Source organism: Sminthopsis crassicaudata, chromosome 2, assembly GCF_048593235.1.
Source record: "Sminthopsis crassicaudata isolate SCR6 chromosome 2, ASM4859323v1, whole genome shotgun sequence".
Classification (NCBI taxonomy): Eukaryota; Metazoa; Chordata; class Mammalia; order Dasyuromorphia; family Dasyuridae; genus Sminthopsis; species Sminthopsis crassicaudata.
This window is the reverse complement of record NC_133618.1, coordinates 561188242-561200725: the sequence shown is the minus strand read 5'-3', so window position 1 is coordinate 561200725 and position 12484 is coordinate 561188242. Positions and strand designations below refer to the sequence as shown.

At 35.5% G+C, this 12484-nt stretch overlaps 1 protein-coding gene across 5 annotated transcripts in view; it reads left to right on the top strand.

The window, feature by feature from the left end:
- SV2B (synaptic vesicle glycoprotein 2B) overlaps window positions 1–12484 on the top strand; it is a 170682-nt gene that overhangs the window by 101007 nt on the left and 57191 nt on the right. For all 5 annotated transcript variants that reach the window (XM_074295081.1, XM_074295084.1, XM_074295082.1 and 2 more), the window contains one exon: window positions 1170–2059. In XM_074295081.1, the coding sequence (XP_074151182.1) occupies window positions 1513–2059 (547 nt within the window). In that variant the 5' untranslated portion in view covers window positions 1170–1512. The remainder of the gene's footprint in view (window positions 1–1169; window positions 2060–12484) is intronic.

Sequence of the window (12484 nt, the reverse complement as noted above, 5' to 3'; positions counted from 1 at the left end):
TCTTATTTGTTTCTATCAGTAAGTTCACCATAGCAGGTGAATGTGCTTGGGACTTTTTAAGTTCTCCTGACATTGAGAAGATAGTGGTACACTAAGAAGGTGTCCATTGGTTCTTTTTTTTTTGTTTGTTTCATCAAAGAACCAGTTCAATTAATTTTTCTGGTAATGAATTTATTTGATAATATTCTTTATACTACTTGTACTTCATAATTTCATATTTATAATGTATTGCAGTTTTCTCATCCTCATCATGTTTCTCCCTATTGCCCTTTGGGTTCAAGGTCAATGTTTCTGAGATTGTAGTATTTCATAGTTTCCAAACATATGATGCTTTGATAACCTTTAGAGGGAGTTAGGTGGTGCAGTGAATACAATACTAGGCCTAGAATCAGAAAAAAACAGAATTCAAATTTGGCCCGAGGCACTTATTAAATGTGTGATCCTGGGCAATCTCTGTCTGCCTCAGTTTCTCATTTGTAATATGGAGATAATAATATCACCTACAACCCAAGGTTTTTGTGAAGATCAAATGATGCAATAAACAAAAATGTTTACCATATTGCCATATTACCATATTTAATAAATGTTTATTTCTTTCCTTTCTTCCCTTAAATCAACTCAGTAGTATAAATTCCTTGGTTCTGGGGCTGGTTATTTCCAGGGCTTCTTTGTTATTATGAAACAAAAATTGGGAGAAACAGTATCAGTATTTAGAGGAGTCTATGAACTTCAACTATGACATGAACATATACTTTTCTATATTTTATGTGGAAATGGCTATTGCCTCTCATTAATAAATGTGTGAAAATAGACATTTTCATCAAGACATTTGTTAGTAAATATGAATCCCTTCAAGAGTCAAGGATAAGGATCTAAAAAAATCCATATGTTAAAAGACAACATCCATTCATTTACCTAAAAGATTTGTCCTTCTTCAAGAGGAAAGTTTTAAAAATTTTGATCCCCCTAAAATCTCTGCATCATTTATATTCATTAAATCCTGGTCTTTTTATTGGGGGTGGGGTGGGATATAAACATATAATATTTTCCTGTTTCATGAATTTCGATGCATTGCTCTTGATTTGTATTTTATCTATTTTATTGAGTGTTTCAGGAATAATTTACAATTCGCTTACATTTGTTTTCTCGCCCCTTTCCATTCTACCTAGGGCTCACCTTCATCAACAGAATGAATCAGAGAATCAAGCAATCTACTAACACTTCCTAATTTCTTGTCAACCAAAGTAGGAGGTATATTTCCAATCAATATCTCCCAACACAGCACTCCTGTGGCTTTTAAAAGAAGCAAGTCTGAAGTGTGACACTTTTTTTCAAGACTTCTGTCTGAAACTGATCTGAAAAAAAGTTCCAGGAGTTTCTTTGTACAAATCCTGTATATTCAGGAAATGAAGTTCATTTAATTTTAGCAGAAGTAATCACACAAATATAACTGGTTATCTCTAAGTACCAGTTGATGCAGTGTGGAGACTGCACTTAAACCATATACTTATAATGGATGGTGGTTATAGAAACACTGCAAATCTCTATCATGGAGCAAGGGATATAGCTAGAGAAGCAAATCAACAATCTAGGAATCAAGGAATGGATGACTATAGGTATCAAGATGGCAATTATGAAGGGTATACACCCAATGATAGATATTACCGTGGAGGAGAGGAATCCAACCAAGATGAAGATGCCCAGAGTGATGCTACTGAAGGCCATGATGAAGATGATGAAATCTATGAAGGGGAATATCAGGGCATCCCCCACCCAGATGACATTAAGGGAAAGCAGAAAAAGAAATCTCCCTCCAGGTCTGATGACTATAGAGACCAGAAAGATCTCATGGCAGAACGACTGGAAGATGAAGAGCAGCTGGCTCATCAGTATGAGAATATTATTGAGGAATGTGGTCATGGACGTTTCCAATGGACGCTCTTTTTTGTGTTAGGTTTGGCCCTGATGGCTGATGGGGTAGAAGTTTTTGTGGTGGGTTTTGTACTTCCCAGTGCAGAAAAGGACATGTGTCTGTCCAGTTCCAACAAAGGAATGCTAGGTAAGTAAAACCTTTAAAAAGTCATTCAGTTGGGGGCAATAAAAGAAAAGCTTCAGAATCTAATTTCTTTTTGGATTCTAAACAGCTTTCCATCCCCAAACCAACAAATTGGATTTTTTCCCTATCAGATTTGAGATCTGCAAACTAATGGGGTTTCTGGACTTCATCATATTCTCTCTCTTTCTCTCCCTGAGTAGTCTCCCTGTGAGGTAGTGCCTCTGCTTTTGCACCTGAGGTCTTCTGGATAAGAGGTAGAGTGGCTGAATGCCCAGTTTCTTGAATGATGCATGATGAAGACCAGACATCTGCCTAGGGCACTCACAGCAGAGTAAGAGGCCAAAACACTGTAGGACCCAGATGGCTAATCTAGGGGAAAAAAAAAGTAGCAAACTTTAGCAAGCTCACAAATGAAATGTGGTATCAGAGTGATTAGAGTTAAGTAACCAGTGTCAGGGATTAAATCAGCTAAGATTTCAAATGATATTTGATTTATTTTTAGCAAATATGGAAAGAGGGATTGGGAAATAGAATCTGATTATAACAATTCATTACTTTAAAGATTCAAGCCTACTACAGCTCCTCCCCCCAAAAAAGTCCTTTTAAATACCAAACTTGTAGGAAATAAAGTCTGATCCAAATACAGTTAGCTTAGTACTTGGGTGCCTATTCTACAGCTCTAGCTTTCTAAAGGATTCGTATGACATTGTGATTTTTTGAGTTATTTAGCCATGTGTATCTCATTACCAGATTATTCAAAATAAAGAAAGCTCTAAAGACTATAGCCACTGAGGCAATAGGATTGTGAGAAGGAACTTAAAAAAAAAAAAAGACTGGGTATAAATAAGAAAAGAAAATGAATTGAGAAGTAGAACTTTCACCTAGCCTTCAAATACCAACTGTTTATTAGCAATATTCACCCTCTGCGTATATTTTAAAAAACCCTAACAACCTCTCATTAACACATTGTCAGTGTGAATGCCATTAAAAAATTCCTTCTCAGGATTTCCAAGACATTAATTTGTTTTTCAAAATTATCTACTGAATCCCCCAGTCCCTGTTAGTGCAAATTGGCAGTGTCAGTAATAATTTCATGCTGTGTCAGTGTCTCTGTTACTCGATGCCTGGCAACCTCTTTAACGAAGCCCCGCTATGTCTAGCTCTGCTGCTCATCAGTGTGAGTGTTTGGCAGGAGCGGGTCAGGGAAGATGAGGGTGTGTGTGTGTGTGTGTGTGTGTGTGTTCTGGTCCTAGCTACCACATTCCTTCTCTTTCCTAAAGATTCACCTGGTCATATTTTTAACCTTCTATATATTCACTGCTGATCTACTATCATAAACATTTCTTCAAACTTGATTTCTCAGCAAGGGGACTAAGTTTGAGGAAAGTCCTTTCACAGTGTCTCACTTGGTCCTCACTGGGACTGAATGGATGTGGGACAGAGTCTCAATGACCTTACATTGGTTTTTATCACTTAAGCATTTTCAAAGGACTTTTTCACACATTATTTTGTTTGCCCCAATGACACCATATCTGGCATAATTTTAAATCTCTCACTGACATGCTGTTCACCAGAAGGGAGATTAATGTCATGTTGTTCTGATCAGCTTGCACCTACACCATGTTGTTCAGTCCTAGGGGCTGCATTTTAGGAAATGAAGTAGCAAAGTGGAAAATATTCAAAGGTAGGTAACCAGAATGGTACGGTTTTGGAGACTGTGACATACTACAGTTGGTTGAAAGGACTGGGAGTACCTTAATTTGGAGAAGACAAGGCTTTAGGATCACAACAGCTGTCTTGAAATATTTAAGGGGAGTCATTGCTAAAAGAGTTTGGACTTATTCTGTCATCCCCACAAGGCAGAATTATGAAGAATTCAGAGAAACAAATTTCAGTTAGATGAAGGGAAAACTTCTTAACAAAATTGTGTAAAAGCAATAATATGTAATAGGTTCCCTCCTCACTAAAATTTTGAGGCAAAGATTGTGTGACTACTTCTTGGAAGGGTAGTTGAGTGGTTTCTATTGGGTTATCCTGGAGGACCTTGAGGTTTCTTCCTACCTATGATTCTGTGATTTAAATTTGAGAGGACTTAGAAGTCAACAAACATTTCTTAAGTGCCAGGCACTGTGCTAAGCAGCGGCATATAGCAGATATTATTATTACTATTTGATGAGGAAACTTAAGGGGAGAGAGAAAAATGACTTGTCTAAAATTCTACAAATAGTAAATAGTAGTCATGGGACTAGAAATAAGGGATTCTTCTTTATGTTGCCTTACTTTAGTTCCTTTTACTTCCCTTCTTTAGTTTCTTCTGGTAAGATAGGCCCCTCTGTTTAGGGGTGTAGTCTGTGGAAGGGAAGTCAGTTAATTAGTCCCAAGTGGGGACTAAATTCCTGATGCTGGCCTTCTAGTGCCAATTGGATTGGACATCTACAAGTTTCTTCTATCTATATCCTGTTCAACCATTGATTACAAAAATATAATGTAGTTGGAGTGAGTCCCTGAAGGGACTCCTCAACAGGAACTATTAAAAAAAAAACCCTCACATTTATACAGAACATTTTATATCTATTAACTTACTTTGGTGTCATAGCAATATTTTGAAATAGATATGTACTATTAGTATTATCATTCCATTTTAAAGATGAGGAAATTGAGGGTCAGAATGTTAGTATCAGTGGCAGGATTTAAACTCAATTTTTCCTGACTTCTAAGCCCAGCATTCTAAGCCCTATGCCATTTCCCCTCTCAGGAGATGCTTTTTTGTTTTTTGGTAATTGGTATTTCAGATGCTTTGAAGGGCACCTCCTTAAACGCTCCCTCCTCTCAATCCCATCATACTTTGTACCATAGATTCATGCAAAAGAAGTTACACTAGAGGCAGCTGAGTGGTACAGGGGATAGTGAAGTTATAAGCCCCAACTTTGAATTCAGCCTCAGATACTTACTGGGAGATTCTGGTAAAATCACTTTTGCCTCAGTATCCTCACCTATAAAATGGAAATGTTGATATCACCTACCTCCCATGATTATTGTGAGGATAAAATGGGATATTTGTACATCACTTTTTGTAAATTTGTAAAAAATTTTTTATAAAACATTAATAATAATAGCTTTAAAGCTTGCAAAGCACTTTATAGGCACCATCTTTTCTGAGTACCATAATCCTGAAAGCTTGGTTCTCTAGGTTTTATTTTCTCCATTTTGCTTATGAGGAAACAGTTTTAGGTTAAATGGTTTACCTAAGGGCAACTAGGTGGATCAGTAGATAACAGTACTGGATCTGGTGACAGGAAGACCTGAGTTGAAATCTACATATAGACACTAGCTAGGTAAAGTTGGGCAAATTACTTAATCTCTGTTTCCCTCAGTTTCCGGATCTGTAAAAAATGGAAATAATAATAGCATTTGCCTTCCAAGGATATCATGAGAACAAAATAGTATACTATTTTTAAAATCCCTTGGGAAATCTTTAAATTATAAATACATTTTTTCACCATTATTATCATTATTATTATTATTAATCATGGTCAGACAGAGGTTAGATTTAAATGTAGATCTCTTTGATTTCAAGTTCTCTTCATGGGACTATGTACAGAGTTCTGTACTAATTGCTAGGGGAATTATAAAACTTAAATAAGACATCCTCCCTGCTTTTTATATCTTATAATATTTTATACTATCGCATTTATATATATATATATATATGTATACACACATATATGTATATATTGTTTATATTATAGCATACTATAACATAGGAAGCTGGTTAATACTTATAATCTAGGAACAAGAATTTTGACTCAATTTAACTTATGTCACAGATGGGAAAGGTTAAGAAGGATCAATCTAAGAATGGAATAATAATATTGCAGCAACCAAAACCAAACTTCTGTCGCTTGTTTAAATTGCTTCTTTCATGTACAGGAACAAGAGGAAGCTATTGTTCACAATTGTTTGGTGATAAAATTAAATGTAATTGGATCAGTAAAGCATTGTTATCACTAGGCTAATCATCCGGATGTAGAAGTGATTTTATTTTAGAAAATTTTCTTTTTAATGGTTTTTGTTGCTATGAAGTTTTACATGTTCTTTACATTATGTGGTCTCAGGATTATGCTTTACATCTTTGCCTTGCTATTTATATCAATGGTGCCCTCTACTGCCTAATCTGATGTCTTGACACCAAAAATATTTATTGTGTTTTAATCATTGCAGGAAAATGCACATTAATTTGGAAATAATGTCTTATTGTTCATATACTTGCTGAATCAAGAAAAACAAAATTTACATCTGCAAAGGTTTTTAGTTCCTTCATGATTTTCACCCCTCTAAAACATTTATCTTCGAGTTTATTTGAAGTGTTACTGTTTATTTTTGCTAATGTTGCATCTATTCTGGCTATATACTATTTAAGAAAGTGATTTATGGCAGTAACAATTATATTCCAGAAGCTCTATGACTCCATCTTTGCCTTAGGGAAGAATACCTGGGAGAATAGAAGTTGGGTGAGTGTGTATGAAATGAAATTACCACAAGAATTTTCATAACGCTAAAGGGATCTAGGGACTACACATGTCATGAATGATTATCTGTTTGCTGTTTCCATGCAAATGGAATGAACACATAAAATTAGATTTGTTGGCTACTATCTCTAGTTATTCTCAAACTTGGGGAGCCACAGTCTCCTTTGATGGCAATAAAAGGCTCTGTGAATCAAAGTCACTCTTGTTAATCTACCATCAATGAAGGTAAAAATTCATTTTGAGTAAATAGTATTCAAGCTGGCAAATTACAATCATTGTGATTTTTTTTGTATGTTTCCCATTTGAGTTGCTTAATTTAGATGTATATTTTCACCTCTCTATGCTATATATCTATATCTATATATCTATATCACACATATATACACATATTTATACATTATATATACACACATACATACATACATCCTCATTGTTTCAAGTTTTCTATCTTGAAAAAAATATAGCATTTTCCCCATATTGAATGTTTGTTTGGAATACTTAGCAATTTTTTTGGTAGTCCAATGTGAAAAAAGAGAGATATAAACATAATAAAAGAGGTCATATAATTAATTCTTAATCAGGAGTCCATGGGCTTGGGGTTTGTGGATAGATTTAGGAGCATCTTTGGAGTTAAGGAGAAATTATATTGTTTTTTCAATAAAATTGATTTTCTTTGTAATCCTATATATTTTATTATATGCATTAGAAACAAACAGAAGGTGTCTAAGCTTCTCCACCCACATTGCCAAAGGGCTCCTTTACACATAAAATTTTTAAAATCTTTGATCTCATCCAATTCTTTCTTTTTACAGGTAAGGAAATTAAAGGCTAGAGAAATGAACAGGTGAAGCTTATGAGATTCTAGCTTATAGGGTGAGTTAAGATAGGAATTAAGATAATAATCTAGATTCCCCTAACTCTTAGTCTAATGTAATTTCCTCTATATTATAGTGAAACTCAATATGTATAATACATATATAGAATTAGGGCCCTCTGCCTTTTTTGTTTTGTTTTGTTTTTTTGTTAAATTTAAAGAGTTATTTTCTCATGTTCATAGATTCCTTGCCAGAAAAGATTAGAGACTGTAGTTTACACATCAATGATCTTTCAACATCAGATGTGAGCTTTAGGATTCTGTTATGTTAGCCTGGTGTTGGAAGCTCCTTCTGGCCCAGATTTAGATTTGGTGACATGAATTAATGAAAGACCATTTATGAAATACTTACTAAGTGCCAAGCACTGTGCTAAGATCTGGGAATAGAAAAACAAAAAGAACCTTCTACTTCTATAGTTTATTCATTCCCACCCAAATAATATGGGAACTTTAGTATTTTACATATCTTCCTTCCCCTAGTATTTTTTTCCTGAATATATAAACACTCCAAAAAAACCACACAGGTTTATTATTACTCAAGGAAAGCAAAAAGTCTTGAATCAATATCCAGAAAATAATAAAAGAAGTCATCAATTAGCATAGTCGATTCTTGGTAACAATGGGCAGGTCTTCCATTGAATGTGTTCTCATTGAGTATGCTAGCCATTTTTGGTTATTGTTCCTCCTTCATTTTCAAAAAGGACCAGTGGCATAGGGAGGGTGATATCTTGACTTGCAAATGAATTTGATTTAATTAAGGCAGAATTGTGCAAAGTCAACAGCTTTATTCTTTCTTCCAGAGTCATCTGAGTCCAGTGGCAAGAATAGGTTAAAATGACTGGAGATGGCCTGATATCAAAGCCATTCTTGTCTCTCCTGGCTGTAACTCAGGTCTAGCAATTGTTGCCCAATGCTCCGCCATTCTTTTTCAGACTCTACTGGTGGTACTTTGATTATTTTCTTCCTCTACACATTGTAATAGGCTGGTGAATCCACTCACTTGTCCCCTCCAGGCTGTACTTTTCATAAGAGTAGGGAGTGGACAGAGTTCTAGCAAAACTCTTTCATCACTTGTGTCCATTGATGAGGTCCTGGGTAACTAGGTGGTGTTAGCAGAGGAAGCCTGAAGTACTGATAACTCCTTGAGGCACACATTGAAGGGAATGAGCTCCACCTTTCATTCCCACCTTCTGTGGAGGTCTTAGATAATCAAGACTATATCCAATTTAACTTGCCCATCAATAGTATACACCCACCTCACAGTGAAATTCCCTTTCTCCTGGTTAATTCCACTGGGGAACTTGTCTTTTCCATTGCTAATTGTTAAAACCCCTTTCCTTGCAACAATATGCTCTCCCAAATATATTTCCTATTTACCACTTTTGATATCTATTTTATCTCTTCATTTTGTCTGTAACTTCTCATAAATAAATATACCTTTTAGCAAAGGAGAAAGCCATTGTGAATTCAAGCCAAGACCAAACCCCAACATTTGGTGCCTATATCAATCCCAACATTTGGTGCAAATTGCTCACTTGAATTTCATCATTTGGTGCCTACCTCAATCTCATCACAAGGACTTTCTTCTATCCTGTCCTTGAATCCAGCTACAGCAAAGAGATTGTAGAAAATCAGCTCTGTTTCTTCCCCAAGAGTTAAATATGGAAATCTTTCACCCCACTGACAGTTCTTAGTCACCAATGTGTCATATTAGACTCCATTCTACCCTCCTTTCTCTGCAAATTCTGGGATTTACCCCTTCCCCCTTTTGCTCTTTACCTTATCTCTTGAGAACATCAGAAATAGGGAACCTTAGTTAGTCCTAGGGTTTTTTTTCTTTCTGTAATAATTGTAATAGAGAAAAGCCAGGGTATGGGAGCAAAAGCTTGATATCAGCCACACACAGATTGTTGGAATTTTGAAACCTCTTCCATACTTATTTAGTGCTAGTAGGATGTCATTTAATGTTGATTATCCTATATATAATAATTTCCTCCTAAACCCCTGCAAAGGAATCCTTTCAATCAAGTACATATGCTAAATATGCATATACATAATCACAGGAAGAATAAAGGAAAATCAAATTATAGGTGAGCTCCCACCAGGTCATAGAGCCACACATATTATATATTATCTTGTCAGATTAGAAGGATCATTTGATTCGTTTTGCTATTCTCTGAAATTAATATAATAGTCTTAGTCTCCATGCCTTTGCCTGGGCTTCTTTTTATACCTGGAGTGTGAACTATCTTTACCTCAACCTCTTATAATTCCTGACCTATTTCAAAGCTCACCTCAATCACCACCTGCCAGGAACCTTCTTTGATCCTTGTAATTATCAGTTTTCTTTCCTGCCCAAAATCATATTATATTTCCTTATTGTGTCAATGTAATCCCCTGTAGAATGCTAGCTCCTTGAATATAGGAACTGCTTTTGGGGGGGTATGGGGAAGAGAGGTAGGAGAATTATTTTTAATTATATTTGAATTCTCAGAAACTAGCACAGTGCCTTGTACATAGTGAGTACATCAATACTAGTTCACTAATAGATTAATAGATCAGGAAATGACAACTGCTGAAATCTGGACAAGATACTAAAGACAAAAATTGGTCAGGTTAGAAATTGTTAGCCTGCAGGATGAAGGGTCAATAGGCCAGCAGTTCTTCCTCCATCAGCCCTGAAGATTTTTCTGTGTGAGTTAGTTGGATGTAATCCTGGGGAGAGCAGAAGCAAAAACACTAGTCTGGCCTTCCCTCCTGATATGTTTGAGATTCATCACCAAATGATAAGATAGATATAAGCAAACCAAACTAAGATAGAGGAGAGCAATTGGCACCAAATGTTGGGATTGGTACCAAATGTTATTTGGCAACAAATGTTGGGGTTCGCTCTTGTGAAGAATTCACAACAGCCATTCTCTTTGGCAAATGGTAGGTTTATTTAGAAGTAGAAGTTACAGACAAATTGAAAAGATACAACAGACACCATGAATGATAAATATGAAATAGAGTTGAGAGAATATATAGTTAGACACCATGAGGCAGGGTGGAGAGGAATGGGGTAAGGAGAAATGCACCATGAGGCAGAAGGCAGGAGTGGGCTAACCCAAAATGGATTCAGCAAAGATGGCATAGACCATGGACAGATTTATAGGGGAAATTTAACCTTGGAGATTTGACATAATTTGGCTTTCTGATTGGATATCGTAAGGTGGAGTTACACAAAACCTCCACTGATGTAGATTATAAAATTGAGGTAATCCCCATCAGTGCCCTTCTCTGCTTTCCTCAAGGAGCAATCTTATCATTATTTCAGGCTTTCTCTGCCAACCCCACTCAGGACTTTTATCACCAACTACTTCCTGCCCTTTTACTTTGTGAAAAGGAAGCTTAGGCCCTCAAGGATATTTCATAATCAAAAAGCAAAAATGTCTCATCTGATTCAGAACAGTGGTTGTAAGCATACCCTCTTTTTATTGTACTTTAATTATTTATTTACCAAGCATTTTTCAGATTTTCAAAACATATGCAAGGATAATTTTTCAACGCTGACCCTAGAAAATCCTTGTGTTCCAATCCCCATCTCCGCCCTTTACTCTATCTCCTTCCTTATATGGTAAATAATCCAATATCTATTAAACATTAAAAATATATGATACTCTTTTTTTTTTTTGTAAATAGCACTAAAATATTTCCCAACAAAAGCCCAATTATGCAGGTTTGTATGTAAAATTGAAGGATTCATTAAATTACTTAAGAAGATAATGGGAATTTATCAAGGGATAAGGAGAGGAAAGAAGGTAGAGGATGTTGTGAATTTTACAATTTATGGCCATGTCTTATGGTGTCCTTCTGAACAGATTGAGTGTAGATACCCTCCTACTATCTAGACTTAGTCAAGGCTGCTTAAAATATTCATTGTGTGCATTTTCTACTTCATGTGTGCAGATCATGTGCTGCCTTAGCCACATAAATCTACCTTATCTAGGACTCTGCAAAAATGAATCCAGAAAAGTAATATTGATTCTTCTAGGTTTCTCACCTTGTTCTGGAGAGAGGCTTTAAAGATAAACTTCTTTTCTCTATTGGTGTTCAAAGGACCTCTTGTATGTAACATTTAAGGCCATTTATTAGGAAACACTCCCACATTCTTTTTTTTCTTCAACTAAGAAAATGTCACATGAATCAGTCTAATATACTGTTCTAAATCCTATCACAATTAAAGGGCATAGAGATGTTAGATAAGTAGCTTCTTAACTAAATTGTCTACCAAGATAACTGCCATAAATATAGGGAAATTGAAGAAAATGACTCATACATTTAAAATAATTTTGATGCAGGTTCTTTTTGTTTTTAACACACAAAGTATATGTTTGTGTGTATGTGTGTGTGTGTGTGTGTGTGTGTGTGTGTGTGTGTGTGTGTGTGTGTGCGTGCTTTGATCCAGATCTGAGATTTTACAAATTCATAGAACTCCCACTGTAGAAACTTCCTGGAAAACCATAGATTGGCAACACACCTGTAATTTATATTCTTAGAAAGTTGCTTAAAGACACTGCAAAGCAAAGAGATTTGTTTTTGGTCAGGTAGCCATTAACTTTCAGAGACAAGTCTAGAGCTTCTTGGAGTGGAAGAATGCCCCATCTGATACAGCAGTGGTTATAAACATACCCCCTTTTTTGTAAATATAATTTTTTGTAAATTAAAATTCAATTCTTTGTGCCTTTTGCTAACTTTAAAATTTTATTTCTTATTGGAGAATATAGTCTTTTCTTGTAGGTTCTTATTAGCCTTTTTTTGTTGCTTTCTTTCTTGGGGGAATGGATGAATAATTATTAAATTTGTAGATGAATCAAAGTTTGAACATTGAGTGGAACAGTTGAAATCCCAAAAGATCCCTATAGATTAGAATATTGAACTAAACCAATTGTTCATCTGTTCAATATCGAAGTCCAGTCCTTATAGCTTCCGTACCTTTCCTTACACCAGAATATTTGATTAGGGGTTGTCTAGGTGTTTCCAGAT